The sequence below is a fragment of the Coregonus lavaretus genome, assembly GCF_964263955.1.
Source record: "Coregonus lavaretus genome assembly, chromosome: 4".
Taxonomy (NCBI): domain Eukaryota; kingdom Metazoa; phylum Chordata; class Actinopteri; order Salmoniformes; family Salmonidae; genus Coregonus; species Coregonus lavaretus.
The window spans coordinates 55609898-55632773 of NC_139991.1; the positions used below are offsets into that span (position 1 = coordinate 55609898).

General features: G+C 43.0%; 1 protein-coding gene across 1 annotated transcript in view; it reads right to left on the reverse strand.

Moving 5' to 3' along the window:
- Nucleotides 1–22876, reverse strand: part of LOC311127967 (whirlin-like) — a 149022-nt gene that overhangs the window by 49660 nt on the left and 76486 nt on the right. Inside the window, exons 4-5 of the mRNA XM_084159878.1 lie at nt 11000–11208; nt 10052–10088 (exon numbers count right to left, since the gene is read on the reverse strand). Coding sequence (XP_084016004.1) covers nt 10052–10088; nt 11000–11208 — 246 coding nt within the window. The remainder of the gene's footprint in view (nt 1–10051; nt 10089–10999; nt 11209–22876) is intronic.

A 22876-nucleotide genomic window follows, 5' to 3' on the forward strand; every position in this document is an offset into this window, starting at 1 on the left:
TTTAATAAAATAAATGGCCTGCTCTCCAACTTTATTGGAAAGACCTCAAGAGTCAAATTGACAGTTTTACACTTCCCCTATAAAGCTGTAGGTCTTGGACTACCTCATATGAAGATGTATTACTGGGCTGCACAACTGCATTCACTTAAACAATGGACAGCAGACTATCCTTGTGGATCGAGGAGTATCAAAGCCATAAATGTAATACCTTACGATACCTTATTATCTCAAATATATTCACTACTTCGGGTCCAAGGCGTTGAAGAACAAAACAGACAATCCAATGATTCTCAATTACCTTCATATTTGAGAAAATGTACATAGAGGTGGAAAGAACCAATATCACCAGGCACCCCTTTTTGGAATAACCCCATTTGACCTCCAAGTCCTGGCTCCAAAGTGGCATCATGAATTTTGAGCATGTGTACTATGATGGCTCTCTACTGTCATTCAATCAATTACAAGAAAGATTTGGATTATCCAAGGCCGATTTCTTTAAATTCTTACAACTCAGAAATCTTACTCAATCGGAATCTTCAATCTTCAATGGAATCTAGATGAATCAAAGGCATCTAGCATGTAACAAATACTGAAATAATACTACACCAAAGAAGTTAATTGCCAAGATATATCAAGGGTTGATTGAAACTACCTGATAGTTCAGAACCTATAAGAGAAAAATGTGAAACAGATCTAAAGGAAGAAATTGAGGAGTATCATTGGTCACAGATATCTGAAAATGTTCATGCCTGCTCCTACAACCAAGGACATAAACTACCGCAACTTAAGATAATTCATAGGACTTACTACAGTCCTGCCAGAATGCATGTAATGCACCCAGAAAAGTCACATCTCTGTTGGAGATGCAAAAAGCACAAAGGAAACCTATTACATATGCTGTAGTCCTATGACAAACTAACACCATTTTGGGATAATGTACTGTATTTGCTATCATTTCATTGTGTCTAGGAATTTATATTCATCCATCTCCACGATTATGTCTGTTGAGAAATGTAAATATTGGTGATCAATATCAGAGAAAGTTTTGTAATCTAGGTCTAATTGCTGCAAAAAATGTATAGCCATCAATTGGAAAGCCTCATATTCACCCTCAATAACAAATTGGAGGACTGAACTCTAGTTGCGGTACGTACCACTAGTTTATATACTATAAAGTAAAAAAAAGTAGCCACTCCTGCATTGTCTTGGCTGTGTGCTTAGGGTGTTTGTCCTGTTGGAAGGTGAACCTTCGCACCCAGTCTGAGGTCCTGAGCGCTCTGGAGCAGGTTTTCTGTACATTGCTCCATTACTTCGATCCCGACTAGTCTCCCAGTCCCTGCCGCTGAAAAACATCCCCACAGCAGGATGCTGCTAACACCACCATGCTTCACCGTAGGGATGGTGCCAGGTTTCCTCCAGATCTGACGCTTAGCATTCAGAACAAAGAGTTCAATATTGGTTTCATCAGACCAGAGAATCTTGTTTCTCATGGTCTGAGAGTCTTTAGGTGCCTTTTGGCAAACTCCAAGCGGGCTGCCATGTGTCTTTTACTGAGGAGTGGCTTCCGTCTGGCCACTCTACCATAAAGGCCTGATTGGTGGAATGCTGTAGAGTTGGAAGGTTCTCCCATCTCCACAGAGGAACTCTGGAGCTCTGTCAGAGTGACCATCAGGTTCTTGGTCACCTCCCTGACCAAGGCCCTTCTCCCCCGAAAGTCCCAGAGTCTTGGTGGTTCTAAACTTCTTCCATTTAAGAATGATGGAGGCCACTGTGTTCTTGGGGACTTTCAATGCTGCAGAAATGTTTTGGTACCCTTCCCCAGATCTGTGCCTCGACACAATCCTGTCTCGGAGATCTACGTACAATTCCTTCCACCTCATGGCTTGGTTTTTCCTCTGACATGCACTGTCAACTGTGGGACCTATAGACAGGTGTGTGCCTTTCCAAATCATGTACACTCAATTGAATTTACCACAGGTGGACTCCAATTAAGTTCTAGAAACATCTCAATGATGATCAATGGAAACAAGATGCACCTGAGCTCAATTTTAAGTCTCATAGAAAAGGGTCTGAATACTTATGTAAAAAAGGTATTTCTGGTTTTTATATTTTATACATTTGAACATTTCTCTAAAAACCTGTTTTCACTTTGTCATTATGGGGTATTGTGTGTATATTGATAAGGATGTTTAATTTATTTAATCCATTTTAGAATAAGGCTGTAACGTAACAAAATGTGGGAAAAGTGAAGGGGTCTGAATACTTTCCGAATGCACTGTATGTGGACCATCTCAAAGAATGTATTATTGTGGACCAAGTTCGGGCATGTTATTGTAGGATTTTGTATAGTGGATGTCTTGTTTCTGTGTTGTATTGTTTGTGAATGTCAGTTTAAAAATATATATTTGGTTCAAAAATGATTATTTTATAAACCCATCCAGTAATCCTCCCAAAATCTCATCAGGTTGAGGAGGATTTAGTTTGGATTGTTTATAGGGACCTAGGAAATCAAAGGAAATACATCTAGTGATGCCTTTTTCAGGAGATAGTAGGCTCTCCTCTCCTCTCCTCTCCTCTCCTCTCCTCTCCTCTCCTCTCCTCTCCTCTCCTCTCCTCTCCTCTCCTCTCCTCTCCTCTCCTCTCCTCTCCTCTCCTCTCCTCTCCTCTCCTCTCCTCTCCTCTCCTCTCCTCTCCTCTCCTCTCCTCTCCTCTCCTTCCTCCTTCTTCTAAGCCATTATAAAGGACTGTCCTGTCCCAGTATCTGGCTGCTCATGCAGGGTATCACTTTTATGGAAGGATCTTTTTGTGCATATAAACATAAAGGGATTGCACAGCAGTTTATAAAGCTCATTCATCCGCTAAGTCACCTTGTGAAGGAACGTGTTCGTCCTACAAAATTGTTCTGACACACGCACTCACGTGCGCACACACTCACACACGCACACACACACACACACACACACACACACACACACACACACACACACACACACACACACACACACACACACACGCACGCACGCACGCACACACACACACACACACACACACACAGAGTCTTGTATAACTAACCTTGTGGGGACACACAATTCAGTCCCATTCAAAATCCTATTTTCCCTAACCCCTAACCCTAAACCTAACCCTAACCTGTACCCTTGCCCTAACCCTTGCCCTTGCCCTAACCGTAACCCTAACCCAAAAACCTAACCTTAACCCTAACCCTAAACCTAAACCTAAACCCTAAAACTAACCCTAGCTCCTAATCCTATCCCTAAACCTAATTTTAACCCTAACACGCACTCACGTGCGCACACACACACACACACACACACACACACACACACACACACACACACACACACACACACACACACACACACACACACACACACACACACACACACACACACACACACACACACACACACACACACACACACACACACACACACACACACACACACACACACACATACACACACAAACAAACACAAACACACACACACACCATTTGGGGCTAAAGAGACATAGCTAATTTTCCCCTAACATCGGACACCCCCTACCTTCGGACACTCTCTAGTGGTTGGAGAACTAAATCACCTCGAACTCAACATTTAAATGGACTGGAAAATAGTGGTAAGTTTTGCGACTAAAGACACCCTTCTAGCTAGCTGACCACCGATTTTCATTGCAATTTATGTAAGTTAAGTTAGGTTTTGAGAGTTTTCTAAAAAGTAATATATACAGTGAGGGAAAAAAGTATTTGATCCCCTGCTGATTTTGTACGTTTGCCCACTGACAAAGAAATGATCAGTCTATAATTTTAATGGTAGGTTTATTTGACCAGTGAGAGACAGAATAACAACAGAAAAATCCAGAAAAAAGCATGTCAAAAATGTTATAAATTGATTTGCATTTTAATGAGGGAAATAAGTATTTGACCCCCTCTCAATCAGAAAGATTTCTGGCTCCCAGGTGTCTTTTATACAGGTAACGAGCTGAGATTAGGAGTACACTCTTAAAGGGAGTGCTCCTAATCTCAGTTTGTTACCTGTATAAAAGACACCTGTCCACAGAAGCAATCAATCAATCAGATTCCAAACTCTCCACCATGGCCAAGACCAAAGAGCTCTCCAAGGATGTCAGGGACAAAATTGTAGACCTACACATGGCTGGAATGGGCTACAAGACCATCGCCAAGCAGGTTGGTGAGAAGGTGACAACAGTTGGTGTGATTATTCGCAAATGGAAGAAACACAAAAGAACTGTCAATCTCCCTCGGCCTGGGGCTCCATGCAAGATCTCACCTCGTGGAGTTGCAATGATCATGAGAACGGTGAGGAATCAGCCCAGAACTACACGGGAGGATCTTGTCAATGATCTCAAGGCAGCTGTGACCATAGTCACCAAGAAAACAATTGGTAACACACTACGCCGTGAAGGACTGAAATCCTGCAGCGCCCGCAAGGTCCCCCTGCTCAAGAAAGCACATATACATGCCCGTCTGAAGTTTGCCAATGAACATCTGAATGATTCAGAGGAGAACTGGGTGAAAGTGTTGTGGTCAGATGAGATCAAAATGGAGATCTTTGGCATCAACTCAACTCGCCATGTTTGGAGGAGGAGGAATGCTGCCTATGACCCCAAGAACACCATCCCCACCGTTAAACATGGAGGTGGAAACATTACGCTTTGGGGGTGTTTTTCTGCTAAGGGGACAGGACGACTTCACCGCATCAAAGGGACGATGGACGGGGCCATGTACCGTCAAATCTTGGGTGAGAACCTCCTTCCCTCAGCTAGGGCATTGAAAATGGGTCGTGGATGGGTATTCCAGCATGACAATGATCCAAAACACACGGCCAAGGCAACAAAGGAGTGGCTCAAGAAGAAGCACATTAAGGTCCTGGAGTGGCCTAGCCAGTCTCCAGACCTTAATCCCATAGAAAATCTGTGGAGGGAGCTGAAGGTTCGAGTTGCCAAACGTCAGCCTCGAAACCTTTAATGACTTGGAGAAGATCTGCAAAGAGGAGTGGGACAAAATCCCTCCTGAGATGTGTGCAAACCTGGTGGGCAACTACAAGAAACGTCTGACCTCTGTGATTGCCAACAAGGGTTTTGCCACCAAGTACTAAGTCATGTTTTGCAGAGGGGTCAAATACTTATGTCCCTCATTAAAATGCAAATCAATTTATAACATTTTTGACAAGCGTTTTTCTGGATTTTGTTGTTGTTATTCTGTCTTTCACTGTTCAAATAAACCTACCATTAAAATTATAGACTGATCATTTATTTGTCAGTGGGCAAATGTACAAAATCAGCAGGGGATCAAATACTTTTTTCCCTCACTGTATACACATTTTGTGGGACACGCTGTATATTGTAAAATTCGACTGCGTGACAGACCACATCATTTAATATCCAACTTCTTACCTCTGAAATATAGCTAAGAGATTTGCTAATGTTGCTAGCTTAGTTGCTAAATGTTGATAAAACTGCTAAGTAACCAAAAAGGAAAGAAATTGTAAGCATTAGATAATACATATCATGAAAACAGCTGAATGTTGTCAAGCTTTACTGTATCAACATTTGAGTCCTCTGATGGGGGCATTTTGCGCAATCTGCAAAAATATATTTTGAACTTTTTAACCATGAATTTTTTGACACCTATCAATGTTGGCTATATTTAGTAAAATGTTACAATATATGTATCGATATTAAACTAATTGGGACAGTAATTTTCTTTACAGATAACATCAAACAAAAAACGTGGGTACATTTTCAGTTATTGTGAAATCCTTCATCATCACCTTCCAATGCCTTTGAAATGTAAATGTTTATACATATTCAGATTGAGTTATCTTTCTAAAATAGTATGGCAAGTTATTTAGCTACATGTATTTCCCACCACAGCATGGAGAAAGTCAAGAGGAAGCAGTGGAGTGAGGTGGACATGTTCCATGCCATGGAGGACTGTGGGGCAGGGATGGCTATCCGCCAGGTGGGACATTTTCAGGAGGAGGCACAAGAACCCGAGCATGAGGAGGCCGGACACCCAGGACAGGGGGAGAGCTGAGTGTGCCACACGTCTGACGATGGACACCCTCTTCCCTTCTTATGAGAAGCACTTGGAGGAGAGTGGGTTGAGGGAGAAACCCAACAACTCTATAACTACGATGAGTCTGGGCTTCATAGTGACCAGAGCAGGCACAAAGTGCTGGCTCTCCGGGGCGCAAAACACGTGTACCAGCAGGCTCCGGGGACCAAGGAGCACATCACAGTGCTGGCCTGCTTCAACGCAGCTGGGGTGGACATCCCCCTGTTTATCATCTACCCCAAGTGTTTCCCCGGTGGCCACTACACACTGGGAGACCACCCCCAAGCCTTGTATGGACGGTCAAACAGTGGGTACATTGACGGGGACCTGTTCAGGAAGTGGTTTCAGCACTTCATTAAGCATGCAGTGAAAGAGCGCCCTCTCCTTCTCATCTTTGATGGGCACAAGAGCCACATGGACCCGGAGGTGCTCGCGGCGGCACTAAGGGAAGGGGTTATACTTCTTTGTCTTCCACCACACTGCACCCATGTCCTGCAGCTGCTGGACGTGGCATACTTTGGCCCTTTAAAGGCTGAGTTCTCCAAGGTAGCTGGAGACCTTAGCCATTGTGACCACTCCTACATGGTAAACAAATCAGAATTTGACAGAGTATTCCGCTAACCGTCCCAGCGCTGCACTATGTGGTGGAAGGGTTTAAGAAGTGTGGCCTCTTCCCTTTTGACCCTTCAGCCATTGAAGGGTCCCATTTAATGCCGTCTCGGTCCCTACCGGGTCCCACCACCGCCTCTCCTGGAACCAGCAGTGCTGTGCCGTCCACCATCACCTCCTACCCAGCGACCACAGGAGGACCCTCAGCCCCTGCTCCAGTCCCAGTCCCAGTCCCAGCCCCTGCTCCAGTCCCAGCACCAGCCCTAGAAGAGCACCCCCTAATAGAGGGGGGGCTGATAGCGAAGGACCTGGGGCACATCCTTACTGTCCTGAAGTATCGGCTAGACCAATACAGAAGACTCCCTGTGGTTCCTCACCGGGGAGGAATACACGTGCCAGTGGCAGGAGAGGGGTGAGAAGGAGAGGGCAGACGAGAAAGAGCGTCGGGCAGCCCTCAGAACACAGAGGGCACATGAGAGGATGAGACCATCGACGCCATCACCTCTGCTGGACCCCCCACTGGAACCACTCCTGACAGCTACATCACCACTGCCAGTGCCTCCCAGTTTGCAACACCTGTAGGAGCCGCCGGAGTCCCCAGCTGCAGAAGAAGGCCAAGTGCCTGCTCTCCCGGCCACACCATCGTCTGCCCCTCAACCCCACCATTACAAACACCAGCTCCTCCAAGCCATCGTCGGCGGTTTCGTCCACCACCACCACCACGATGCACACCACCCCCCATGTCTGTCACCACCAATGCAGCCTCCTCTGGACCAACTGCCTCCTCCGTCTCCCCTGGTTACGTCTGGTGTCCCTGCCCCCTGCAATTAGAATACAGCCACCTCCACAGGTAAACCCGTTAAATTACGAAAAAAATTACAGTTTATGTGTTTTATAAAACTGCAATGTTTAAAAATATATATGTTATTTTCATATCTACAGTCCATTGCACCAGCCCTCAAGGCATGTCCACATCCTCCAAAACTTATGCAGCTTCCTCCAGAGGTATTGATGTAAGAAATTTGAAAAAGGTTTTCATGAAACATGCTCTGTCTAACACTACCTTTTCTCTCAACTACAGAGAAAAGCTCCACCGGCCACCTCTGTCACGCCACCCATGGCACCACCCTCAGGTACTTCATAATCTGTTTGTTTTTCTCTCTCAGTTGTATCAATTACTATTATTGCTGTAATACTTCTACATTTTTTTTTTCAAATAAAGAAGACACCACCTGCTGTGCTCGCTGTGGGAGCGTGATCCACCTGCAAGCTCCCCGCAGGAGTGTAGGTCCGAGGTGCCATGGGCGTGCTGTGACTTCTGCCAGCACTGGTTCCACTGCAGGTGTCTACAGTGGGATCAAGAGGTGGCGGTGGAGCTGGATTTTAATTGTGATTTTTTGTGACAATATAGGGATGGAGGTCGAGATTTTATTGTTTGTTTTGTTTGTTTTCATATGAAATTATTTATTTGTAAAAAAAATTACATGTCTAACATGTAATATAAATATTTATTCAACCCATCTTGTGTATTTCTTCCTTTAAGTGCATCTCTGCAACACAAACTCCAACAGTGGTTTCATTTTTTATGTCAATGCACATTACTGAAATTAAAGTTTTATTTGATGTACATTATTCATACTCATTTATATTTTAGTATTAAATTGTTATCTACTTTCTCAAAACATAAGATTAATCTGTAAAACAAATTATGAGACATTATTTGGTTACAACACTGAAGATGTTTGTGAAGAACCATTTTTAGGGTTCCACAGGAGGGAGCACCGGGCAATGCAATGAAAAGTTGACGGGCAAGTAATTTTTTTTTACCGGAAGGCTAGCCAACTAGTCAACTATCTAGTAAACACTTTGGATACGAGGTTGGTGTCTCTTTTTTTAACAAAATTAAACTGATATATCTTGTAATTGAACAAAATAGTAAGGTGGCCAATAACTGGGGACCGTATGCCGATAATACAGGATGTATTTTTTTGGTAAACCGCTTATCAAAAAGCTGATAATAGTAGTAGTTCCACTGAAATGTCAAACATGCTAATTGCTAACCCGTAAGCTAACATTTATACGACACCAATAATCACAAAACATTGATGGCTTGATCACAAGATAACACTGTTGAAGGTAATATATTTCTTAAACTCTGTTGAATATGCCGATAATACGGGGTTCCACGCCAGTTCTCTACAAAGATAGCTGTACAAGAGCTCTACAAGGTGAGATGACTGACTTTGCAAACACAAGGATTGTGTCATGCTTTATCCGTGTAGACACAGTAACACCTTTTTGGAAGTCTACCCAATGCCCCTCTCCTCTACAACTCCCTGTGGACCCAAAGACACGGCCTAGCTATGTCAATGGAGAGGGGCAGCACTTCAAGAGATGCGTAATCGATGGTGATCTCTACCCGTCTCTTCCTCCCCTTTTCCTCCCTTGCTCTCCTTCCTTTTGGCAGCTGCTGTCTCTCCCAACTCTCCACCTGTCTTCTTTCCATCTAAAAAAATATTCCGCTGCACTGAAGACAGGGCCAAAGTCAAAACCAAAGACAAATGGAGCATCTGTGAGAGAAGACCTTGTAACTAAAGGCTCTTTCTGCTGATCAGGCATTTCTCTCTCTAAGCATACTGGGACATCATGTTCAGATAAAGCACTGCATGTTCAAGTGGGTGAAGTAAAATGGCCTTATTTTCCCTGATGATGACCAATAAATAGGGTATAATATATTATAAATGGTGTAGTTTGGGTCCTTGATGCTGATTGGCTGAAAGGCATGGTATATCAGACAATATAACACGGGTATGACGCAAAAATGCTTGTTCTATTAATGTTGGTAACCAGTTTATAATGGCAATAAGGCACCTCAGGGGTTTGTGATCTAAGGCCAATATATCACGGCTAAGGGCTGTATCCAGGCTGTCCTACGCTTTGCGTTGTGCTTAAGAAAAGTCCTTAGCCGTTGTATATTGGCCAATGTACCACACCCCATCAGGCCTCATCGCTTAAATATGAGGTTATCTTACAAGTAACAGTCCAATCTCTGCATGGTCCTGTAAAGTTTAGCTCAGGTCCAGGGCGTTGCGTGCGGTTTACTGACGTTGAACTGTATCCGTAAAATGGACTTAACGCCTTGGACCAGAGCTATGTAAAGTTAATCTCCGGCGCTGTCACAGATGTGGACACAGATGTCGAGAGAGTGGGAGAGAGTAGATATGATCACAGCACACACTGATGCACATAGAGACACACATACACACACACACAATGGCAGGCCAGGGACATACGTATAAGACTGATAATGTCATAGACAGATCTCTGTGTGGAGGTTGGCCTTACCTTTCCTGATGCTGAGGCTCCTTGGTCCATGGACAAGCTGCAGGATACAAAGATAAACAGAACACATTATTACACTGTCCTCATGACTCATGACAGTTCACTCCAGACAGACATGTATCACTGCTAACATTTTCTCATTACCTCTCCGCTCTGACAATATGTGGACACACACACAAGCACACACACACACACACAGGCAGGCAGAGCGCCAGACATTAGAGTGATGAACTGCCCTGGTATAAAAACAGCTACCTTGCAGGGTTTTTTCTCTCTCTGTGGTGTGTGACCAGCGCTCCAAAGCTCTCTTAATCAGGAGAACTGCATTACAGCTGATGACACTGAGCTGGAGCAGAGCACCACACACACACACACACATGTATCTCATTGCCCGGAGTGCCACTAAATAAACTGGCACGCATGGAAAAGCATTTGAAATGGAAATGTATGGAAACCTTGTATGTGAGTCCTTCATCTTTTCAACTGCACACATGCACACCATGCATACAGATTACATCTACAGAACAGGCAGAACAGATGAAGAGGTATCTATCATCACAATGGGGAGAAGGCCAATATCTCTGTCTTTATGAGAGTGATTCTAGTTTCTCGTAGCAATCTAAGCAGCCAATAACATAATTTATTTTTAGACCATGAAAATGTTTCCTGATTCAAAGCATGCCGTTGGGGTCAGTAAAGGGAGAGGTGTGGTAAAATTAAAGACTGAAAAATACTGCAATGCCCTCTGGAAATGGCACATCAAATCAGGCGCTTGTGCCACCCGGAGATTCAAATTCAGTTAGCTAGCTCTACTTTTAAACACCCCCTCCCTCACCATCTCCCACCCCCTCCCTAACCATCTCCCACCCCCCCTCACCATCCCTCACCCTCTCCCACCCCTTCCCTCACCCTCCCCCCAGCCTCCCTCCCCACCCCCTCCCTCTCTCTTACCCGGCCACGCTGCCGCTCGCGGAGCTCTCTGCGATCTGGGAGCTGGCAATCCACTTGGTCTCCCCCACCACTGTCCTGGCATGTGGCAGGCGCCCCACGTCCTTCACCGTCATCATCAGGTGGTGCGACGACTTGAGCACGCGCACCGCCTCGTCATGGGGGATGCCCAGGAAGCTGCGCCCGTTCACCTCCAGGATCTGGTCGCCTACCTTGGGGGCGGGGAGGGCACAGAGAGGAAGGGCTGGTGGGCGGACTGGCATGGGCATGGGCAGACACTGGGGTCATAGAGGTAGAGCCGAGGTAGAGTACAGACGAGAGTGGTAGGTAACAAACACAGTGGGATTCGATTGGTAGATTGATCAGTGCTGAGTTCCAGTGGGAGGTAGTTCCTGTGGTCCTCTGTAGCTCACGGTGCTTGTAACGCCAGGGTAGTGGGTTCGATCCCCGGGACCACCCATACACAAAAATGTATGCACGCATGACTGTAAGTCGCTTTGGATAAAAGCGTCTGCTAAATGGCATATTATTATTATTAGATGTGACGTCACAGGGTCAGAGGTATTCCTTACTCCTGGTATGACTGAGAGGTACTCCCTCTATTGAGAGGGCTTCTAGACGCTAATGCAGACAATTCTCTGTGTACTGATGTGTCTCTCCATCTGTAGGGCTCCATGACCATAACCCTAGGTCTCTCTGTGCTCCCCCTGTGGACTCTTACAGTATCTTACCTCTGACCTTAGCAACATGGATCACTAGGCTGACCTCTGATCATCTACAAGATTATCATGTGTTAACTGATATAGCACTGTGGACTGTATAGATAAATCACAAATGCAGCAGCTAGTGACAGACTACATTAAACAGAGACCAGACAGACTGGCCTTTCAGAGATGGCTAACACTGACCTTTATAAAGTTAGCTAGCTGCAACAAGACCAGGACCTGTATTCATTAAATGTATCAGAGAAGGAGTGCTGATCTAGGATCAGTTTAGCCTTTTAGATCATAATGAATAATATGATATGGACAGGGGGACCTAGATCAGCACTCCTACTCTGAGACACTGTAAGAATATGGGCCCAGTGTTGTTCTGTTTCTAAGACAATTTCCTCCCTATTATTTTCAAAGCCTGCGTTGGGGTCAGTAAAGGGAGAGGTGTGGTAAAAAATCAAAGCCTGCGTTGGGGTCAGTAAAGGGAGAGGTGTGGTAAAAATCAAAGCCTGCGTTGGGGTCAGTAAAGAGAGAGGTGTGGTAAAATCAAAGCTTGCGTTGTGGTCAGTAAAGGGAGAGGTGTGGTAAAATCAAAGCCTGCGTTGGGGTCAGTAAAGGGAGAGGTGTGGTAAAATCAAAGCCTGCGTTGGGGTCAGTAAAGGGAGAGGTGTGGTAAAATCAAAGCCTGCGTTGGGGTCAGTTAAGGGAGAGGTGTGGTAAAATCAAAGCCTGCGTTGGGGTCAGTAAAGGGAGAGGTGTGGTAAAAATCAAAGCCTGCGTTGGGGTCAGTAAAGAGAGAGGTGTGGTAAAATCAAAGCTTGCGTTGTGGTCAGTAAAGGGAGAGGTGTGGTAAAATGAAAGCCTGCGTTGGGGTCAGTAAAGGGAGAGGTGTGGTAAAATGAAAGCCTGCGTTGGGGTCAGTAAAGGGAGAGGTGTGGTAAAATCAAAGCCTGCGTTGGGGTCAGTAAAGGGAGAGGTGTGGTAAAATCAAAGCCTGCGTTGGGGTCAGTTAAGGGAGAGGTGTGGTAAAATCAAAGCCTGCGTTGGGGTCAGTAAAGGGAGAGGTGTGGTAAAATCAAAGCCTGCGTTGGGGTCAGTAAAGGGAGAGGTGTGGTAAAATCAAAGACTGAAAAACACTGCGATGCCCTCTTGAAATGGCACATTAAACCAGGTGCTTGTGCCACCCGGTGATTATAATTCAGTTAGCGAGCTCTACTTTTAAACACCCCTCACCCCATCCCTCCCTCACCATCACCCACCCCCTGCTTCACCATTCTCACCCCCTCCCTCACCATTAGTTTTGCATTTAGAGTTTCATTTGGTGTTTAGCGTTTAATCAATATTTCCAGATGTCAGCTGTTCTCACATGGGTTGTTATTTTTTATTTCACTCTGCTTAGTCGACCAAATCTCACTAACAACATCTTCAGTAGTCCCTCAAAAGATATCTAGTATATTCAGTGACTGGTATTGAGGCATTATGGGAGTGGGAGTCTCTTTACATTTTTTTTTTAGGGGGTAGATCAGCTTTAAAATTGCAGATAGATTGCAACTTCCATCAATGTAATTGTCTGCATCACTTCCAATCCCCCATATGTTGTTTTTTTGTCGCAAATATATATATATATATATATATATATATATATATATATATATATATATATATATATATATATATATATATATATATATATATATATACAGTGAGGGAAAAAAGTATTTGATCCCCTGCTGATTTTGTACGTTTGCCCACTGACAATTTATATCCCTTTAAAAAATATATTTCCCTTCATTACTTTCCAACCCCACCACCCCTTCCCTAATTGGAGTAAACTAGTGAACAACAATGCTTAGGCCTCTACTTCCAGCTTATACATACTATATACATTTTATGGACAAAGTCAATTTTACAATAATTCTATTTTGTTTATTTTTACTCCTGACCTTCCTCTACCCTCAACCTCTCCGATCATTATCATGATGTCCATCCGGTTTGCTTCTATATGCCATATCTTTCTAACTGTGCTCTTTCACAAAAGCTCTCAACCTATAACCTATATACTTATTATGGACACAGTATGCTTACATTATTAGTTATGTTGTTGTTATTAGTTGTTGTTAGTTGTTATTAGTCCCATCCTTCAACTCCATTCAACACCACCCATCTATCGCTTAACACCATCCATATTGGATTTCTATTTCCATATATTTTTCAACTGTACTGTGATGTTTTACAAAAGTTCTGAACCTTTCTATTCTCATTGTTTCTACAGATTGTGAATTGAAAATCATTTTTTTTGCTAAAAGTATTATTATATTATTGATCGATTGACTATGACTTTTCAGATCACCCAGTAATGCTATCTGCAGGGTTAGCTCCAGGTAAATATTGCAATCCTTTAGACAAGCTACAAATGGACAGTACCAAAACAAATGATCTAATGATTCTGTCTCTTCACAGGAAAATCTGCAGAGCTGGGAAGATTGTATCCCCCATATAAATAACATTCTATTGGTAGCAAGAATTTTATGTACAGTGGGGGAAAAAAGTATTTAGTCAGCCACCAATTGTGCAAGTTCTCCCACTTAAAAAGATGAGAGAGACCTGTAATTTTCATCATAGGTACACGTCAACTATGACGGACAAAATGAGATTTTTTTTCTCCAGAAAATCACATTGTAGGATTTTTAATGAATTTATTTGCAAATTATGGTGGAAAATAAGTATTTGGTCAATAACAAAGGTTTCTCAATACTTTGTTATATACCCTTTGTTGGCAATGACACAGGTCAAACGTTTTCTGTAAGTCTTCACAAGGTTTTCACACACTGTTGCTGGTATTTTGGCCCATTCCTCCATGCAGATCTCCTCTAGAGCAGTGATGTTTTGGGGCTGTCGCTGGGCAACACAGACTTTCAACTCCCTCCAAAGATTTTCTATGGGGTTGAGATCTGGAGACTGGCTAGGCCACTCCAGGACCTTGAAATGCTTCTTACGAAGCCACTCCTTCGTTGCCCGGGCAGTGTGTTTGGGATCATTGTCATGCTGAAAGACCCAGCCACGTTTCATCTTCAATGCCCTTGCTGATGGAAGGAGGTTTTCACTCAAAATCTTACGATACATGGCCCCATTCATTCTTTCCTTTACACAGATTTCCTCAATTTGTCTGTTATAGTTGACGTGTACCTATGATGAAAATTACAGGCCTCTCTCATCTTTTTAAGTGGGAGAACTTGCACAATTGGTGGCTGACTAAATACTTTTATTCCCCACTGTAATAATTAAAATTCATTCTTTCCTTTACACAGATCAGTCGTCCTGGTCCCTTTGCAGAAAAACAGCCCCAAAGCATGATGTTTCCACCCCCATGCTTCACAGTAGGTATGGTGTTCTTTGGATGCAACTCAGCATTCTTTGTCCTCCAAACACGACGAGTTGAGTTTTTACCAAAAAGTTATATTTTGGTTTCATCTGACCATATGACATTCTCCCAATCCTCTTCTGGATCATCCAAATGCACTCTAGCAAACTTCAGACGGGCCTGGACATGTACTGGCTTAAGCAGGGGGACACGTCTGGCACTGCAGGATTTGAGTCCCTGGCGGCGTAGTGTGTTACTGATGGTAGGCTTTGTTACTTTGGTCCCAGCTCTCTGCAGGTCATTCACTAGGTCCCCCCGTGTGGTTCTGGGATTTTTGCTCACCGTTCTTGTGATCATTTTGACCCCACGGGGTGAGATCTTGCGTGGAGCCCCAGATCGAGGGAGATTATTAGTGGTCTTGCATGTCTTCCATTTCCTAATAATTGCTCCCACAGTTGATTTCTTCAAACCAAGCTGCTTACCTATTGCAGATTCAGTCTTCCCAGCCTGGTGCAGGTCTACAATTTTGTTTCTGGTGTCCTTTGACAGCTCTTTGGTCTTGGCCATAGTGGAGTTTGGAGTGTGACTGTTTGAGGTTGTGGACAGGTGTCTTTTATACTGATAACAAGTTCAAACAGGTGCCATTAATACAGGTAACGAGTGGAGGACAGAGGAGCCTCTTAAAGAAGAAGTTACAGGTCTGTGAGAGCCAGAAATCTTGCTTGTTTGTAGGTGACCAAATACTTATTTTCCACCATAATTTGCAAATAAATTCATTAAAAATCCTACAATGTGATTTCCTGGAAAAAAAATTCTCAATTTGTCTGTTATAGTTGACGTGTACCTATGATGAAAATTACAGGCCTCTCTCATCTTTTTAAGTGGGAGAACATGCACAATTGGTGGCTGACTAAATACTTTTATTCCCCACTGTAATAATTAAAATAAAAAAAGTATACGTTTTTAATCGGCGTCGTTTTGCGTATCAGTTCATAAACACTATGCCATGGGATCGGTACGTCAAAAATCTCTTCCCAACTATTTTGCAATCTATATGGGACATTTGTCCTCTTTCTCTCTCTGTCTCTCTCTCTCTCTCTTATACACACACACACACACACACACACACACACACACACACACACACACACACACACACACACACACCACACACACACACACACACACACACACACACACACACACACACAGAAGAGTCTCTGATCAGCCTGAGTCACCACAGAGACGCCAACTGACTGTGATGGTGTGCTGCATCTCCTGCTGTTGTCATCAAGTTGGCACTGACACCTCTCCCCTCCCTCTATCTCCCATCCCTCCCTTCCTCCATCCTTCCCTCCTTCTTATTATAATTTCATTTGGGGCCTCAGAGAAGCTGGCACGGAAAGTACTGCTTCCTCATAGCACATGCGCGCACGCACACACACAGATCAATGCGCTGCGTCAGAACAGAGTGTGGGCAAGCTGCCAGGGAGCATCCTGGGTAATTAACCAGCAACGACGCTGGACCAATGATAATTATATTTGCAAACGAGAGGCCAATCAATGTGGAGATGAATAATAAGCGACTGTGTTTTCTGGGAATATGACTCAGACTACAGATGAGTACAACTGGATCGATGGCCATGAAACACGGCCCAGTGTTTTCCCCACACACCTCTCTATCGCAAGTCTCACATTGCCATCGATTCCTCCTCTTTCTCTATGTCTTTCTTTCTCTCTGTCTCGCTTTCTCAGCTTGTGTGTCAACACCTCCACAAGAAAGCAACAACTCACCCTCACTGGAATCACAACTACATAAACAGCCTTGGGAGCCCAATCAGATCCAAACCAGATCTACAGTCAGGGAGAATGGAGCCTGTAAAGCTCTTGGGCTACTGCCGTGGTGGCTATTGGGTGGCGATATAGGAGGACAACTCAGTGCAATGGCTGGAATGGACTGAATGAAAAGGTATCAAACACATACAGTGGGGAAAAAAAGTATTTAGTCAGCCACCAATTCTGCAAGTTCTCCCACTTAAAAAGATGAGAGAGGCCTGTAATTTTCATCATAGGTACACGTCAACTATGACAGACAAAATGAGGAAAAAAAATCCAGAAAATCACATTGTAGGATTTTTTATTAATTTATTTGCAAATTATGGTGGAAAGTAAGTATTTGGTCAATAACGAAAGTTTCTCAATACTTTGTTATATACCCTTTGTTGGCAATGACACAGGTCAAACGTTTTCTGTAAGTCTTCACAAGGTTTTCACACACTGTTGCTGGTATTATGGCCCATTCCTCCATGCAGATCTCCTCTAGAGCAGTGATGTTTTGGGGCTGTCGCTGGGCAACACGGACTTTCAACTCCCTCCAATGATTTTCTATGGGGTTGAGATCTGGAGACTGGCTAGGCCACTCCAGGACCTTGAAATGCTTCTTACGAAGCCACTCCTTGCCCGGGCGGTGTGTTTGGGATCATTGTCATGCTGAAAGACCCAGCCACGTTTCATCTTCAATGCCCTTGCTGATGGAAGGAGGTTTTCACTCAAAATCTCACGATACATGGCCCCATTCATTCTTTCCTTTACACGGATCAGTCGTCCTGGTCCCTTTGCAGAAAAACAGTCCCAAAGCATGATGTTTCCACCCCCATGCTTCACAGTAGGTATGGTGTTCTTTGGATGCAACTCAGAATTCTTTGTCCTCCAAACACAACGAGTTGAATTTTTACCAAAAAGTTATATTTTGGTTTCATCTGACCATATGACATTCTCCCAATCCTCTTTTGGATCATCCAAATGCACTCTAGCAAACTTCAGACGGGCCTGGACATGTACTGGCTTAAGCAGGGGGACACGTCTGGCACTGCATGATTTGAGTCCCTGGCGGCGTAGTGTGTTACTGATGGTAGGCTTTGTTAATTTGGTCCCAGCTCTCTGCAGGTCATTCACTAGGTCCCCCCGTGTGGTTCTGGGATTTTTGCTCACCGTTCTTGTGATCATTTTGACCCCACGGGGTGAGATCTTGCGTGGAGCCCCAGATCGAGGGAGATTATCAGTGGTCTTGTATGTCTTCCATTTCCTAATAATTGCTCCCACAGTTGATTTCTTCAAACCAAGTTGCTTACCTATTGCAGATTCAGTCTTCCCAGCCTGGTGCAGGTCTACAATTTAGTTTCTGGTGTCCTTTGACAGCTCTTTCGTCTTGGCCATAGTGGAGTTTGGAGTGTGACTGTTTGAGGTTGTGGACAGGTGTCTTTTATACTGATAACAAGTTCAAACAGGTGCCATTAATACAGGTAACGATTGGAGGACAGAGGAGCCTCTTAAAAAAGAAGTTACAGGTCTGTGAGAGCCAGAAATCTTGCTTGTTTGTAGGTGACCAAATACTTATTTTCCACCATCATTTGCAAATAAATTCATTAAAAATCCTACAATGTGATTTTCTGGATTTTTTTTCCTCAATTTGTCTGTCATAGTTGACATGTACCTATGATGAAAATTACAGGCCTCTCTCATCTTTTTAAGTGGGAGAACTTGCACAAATGGTGGCTGACTAAATACTTTTTTTCCCCACTGTACCTTTCCATTTATTCCATTCCAGCCATTACAATGAGATGTTCCTTATATATCTCCACCCACCAGCCACCCCTGGACTTCTGGTATATCCCAGTGGCTCTGTGACCAATAAACAAACTTTATGAACTAAATCAGGATTTTGATGAAGGCACGGCATGCTAAGTGAATCAGATGAGAGAGAGAGTGTTGAAAGCTGACCAGAGCTGATCTCATAGCAGTAAGAAAAGGTTGAGCTATAATATAAAAAACACACCCAACACAGTGACTCTATGGGGAGAGCCCTTGTCTCAGGTGAGGAGAGCTGTGGAGAGTTAAAACAGACATCCTATTAGATCCCCTTTGAAGTGTCTTTCTTCCCTGACACTATGCCTATGTCCCAAACAGCACCCTATTCTCTACATAGTGCACTACTTTTGACCAGGGCTGACCAGTAGTGCAGTATATAGGCAATAGTGTGCCATTTGGGGAGCATCCTGTATCTGTTTGATCTTGAATCCCATTGACATTACAGTGGTCGGGGTGGGACAGTGATGTACTATATGGTGTAGGGCAGACGTATTCAAACTTTTTCAGCAGGGAACCCATTTTTTCCCCAAGAATTTCTTGTGACCCCACCCCACCCCAAATCTAATGACACAACCTTAAAATCTGTACATTTAGATTTTTTACATCAACAAATTACCTTCAAAAATTTTTTTTTTAAATAAACTCGTAGGTCAAAAAATATAATGTACAGTGCCTTCAGAAAGTATTCATACCTCTTGACTTATTCCACATTTTGTTGTGTTACAGCCTGAATTTAAAAATGATTAAACATGGGCGGTGTGTTCAATAGGGCGATATGGGCGACGCACTGCCAAACGGGAAAAGGAAGGGATTTTTTTTCTAATCAATTATATCATGGCAACAGTAGTTCAGTGTTCACGTCTGATCTGCCAGCCACTAAATGTCCAATCAGGCTAAAGTCGTGCTTCAAATGTCCCCGCCCGTTTTGGGGCGATTTCAGTCAGGTTGAAAATCGCCCAGAAGTCTCTCATAGCCTCTAATGTAAAATATTTTTTTTTCAAATTTCTGAGCTTTCAATACATTCTCTATGGGTGTCTGAGGGCTTGCACTTACGCGCTTTCGTCATACGTAACGTAACGTAACCATGAACGGCAGACAGCAACGCTTGGACAGCGACTGGTGTAACCGACATGCACCATCTTTCAGAAAAGATTAAGAAAAATGAGCTGTCAAAGACCCACATTGATAGCTGTTTGAGATTGTCTGCTTTGGTGAGAGTGAATATTGCCACTCAACTGGATGAGGGATACAGGCTAGCTGTCCGCCGCCACAACGATGAGGTTAGCAACAGCAGAGTCGTGAACACTGTCTACGAGAATCGAGACGACCTCATAGAATGTTTTGAAGCCATCCGGACGGGTTCATTGGGTTCATTTGACCAGCCCACCGTACCAGAAGCTACAGAATAAGGACATCGATGCTGTCTTTATCAAACGTGCCCTCGACATCTTCGCAAGCAGTGTGCAGGCCATAAGGTAAGATAAAGATTAAACAATATCATTCGATCTTTCTCAAAGCAGAGCTTTATTTGAAAATGTATGCATGAAAGGAGACTGCATTTGTGTTTGAAATTACATTATTGTCATTATATATGGCCAGTGGTGTAATCTATCTTATTTTATATACTATGTGTACTGTACAGTGGTGCTCATAAGTGTATGAACACATTCTAAAGCTGACTAAAAAGAGGAATAAAAAAATAAAAAAATCATCTTTTGGAAATTGATCTTAATGACTTAATTAAAAAAGTTGGAAAATCCAACCTTTAAGGACACCAATTTTCTTTTCTTTTTTATTCCTCTTTTTAGTCAACTTTAGCATGGGATCATAAGCTTATGAGCACCACTGTATACTGTGCTGAACATCCAGGCTATGTGAGACACAAAGGCTAACTTAAACACTAAAGACTTTATGCATCCCTGCCCATTTTAAGTGGAACTGAAGTATTTGTACTATACATGGATACATTGCATATACCTGTGCATCACATAGACAACAATACTGTACAAAGCCAACAAACACATTGGTCTGTTTGCCTTCAGGGACTCCTCTCAACAGCAGCTGCAAGAAGCAACAGGAGCCAAAAGACCCAGAACAGCTTTGAGAGAAGAGGAGAAGCAGAGGCTGTCTGAAGAGGTCTGCAACACCATCCTGGATCACACCAAAGAAAGGTTCTCTTTCTCTGGCCACCTTGTGAGTGCTACCTTACTGCAAGCAGACATGTTTGAAAGGTACTGCCATTCAAAAAAATAAAAAATCTGTTCATGTTCATTTTTACAAATCTATACAATTGGCCAGAATATGGTTGTTCATATTTACAAATCTATACAATTGGCCAGAATATGGTTGTTCATTTTTACAAAGCCATACATATTGTTTATGCAGTGTTGAGGAATGTGAAAGAACACCCTTGATTATTTTTACTGTGATAACTTATTTTGCTTTTGTAAGCCAACACTTTTGAGATCAGTCAATAAATGCTTCTGGTATTGACTTATATGCTGCCCCTGTCTTCATGTTGTTGCTGGACATATCTTTTTAAAAATGTGTGTAGGTCACCTAAATCATCAGAAAAATTGCCCCTCCTGAGAATTTTTTCAGGAGCCGCCACTGTGATTAAATATATTATTTTTCTCACCAATCTACACACAATACCCCATAACGACAAAGTGAAAACATTGTAGAAATGTTAGCAAATGTATTGAAAATGAAATACAGAAATATCTAATTTACATAAGTGTTCACACCCGTGAGTCAATACTTTATAGAAGCATCTTTGGCAGCGATTACAGCTTAGAGTCTTTCTGGGTCTTTAAGAGCTTTCCTCACCTGGATAGTGCAACATTTGCCAATTATTCTCTTCAAAATTCTTCAAGCTCTGTCAAATTGGTTGTTGATCATTGCTAGACAACCATTTTCAGGTCTTGCCATAGATTTTCAAGTAGATTTAAGTAAAAAATGTAACCCGGTCACTCAGGAACATTCACTGTCTTCTTGGTAAGCAACTCCAGTGTAGATTTGGCTTTGTGTTTTAGGTTATTGTCCTGCTGAAAAGTGAATTAATCTCCCTGTCTGGTGGAAAGCAGACTGAACCAGGTTTTCCTCTAGGATTTAGACTGTGCTTAGCTCCATTATTTTTATCCTGAAAAACTCCCCAGTCCTTAACGATTACAAACATACCCATAACATGATGCAGCCACCACTATGCTTGAAAATATGGAGAGTGGTACTCAGTAATGTGTTGTATTGAATTTGCTCCAAACATAACACTTTGTATTCAGGACAAAAAAAAGGTAATTGCTTTGCCACATTTTTTGCAGTATTACTTTATTGCCTTGTTGCAAACAGGATGCATGTTTTGGAATATTTTTTATTCTGTACAGGCTTCCTTCTTTTCACTCTATTATTTAGGTAAGTATTGTGGAGTAACTAAAATGTTGTTGATCCATCCTCAGTTTGCCCCTATCACAGCCATTAAACTCTGTAACTGTTTTAAAGTCACCATTGGCCTCATGGTGAAATTGCCTTAGCGGTTTCCTTCCTCTCCGGCAACTGTATCTTTGTAGTGACTGGGTGTATTGATACACCATCCAAAGTGTAATTAATAACTTCACCATGCTCAAAGGGATATTCAATGTCTGCTTTTAAATGTTTTACCTTCTTTGCGAGGCATTGGAAAACCTCCCTGGTCTTTGTGGTTGAATCTGTAGTTGAAATCACTGCTCGACTGAGGGACCTTACAGATAATTGCATGTGTGGGGTACAGAGACGAGGTAGTCATTCAAAAATCATGTTAACCAGCATTATTGCAAACAGAGTGAGTCCATGCAACTTGTTAAACACATTTTTACTGCTGAACTTGCCATTGACTCAAGACATTTCAGCTTTTCATTTTTTATTCATTTATAAACATTTCGAAAACATGATTCCACTTTTACATTATGGGGTATTGTGTGTAGGCCAGTGACATACAATCTCAATTTAATCTATTTTAAATTCAGGCTGAAAGTTACAAGAAAATGTGGAAAAAGTCAAGGGGTGTGAATACTTTCTGAAGGCATTGTCCATTTAACATTTTGGCGAGCCCACTGCAGTTCCGGGTCCTGACCCCGACTTTGAATTCCACTTGTGTAGGGGAAAATTGCTTTACTGTGAGAG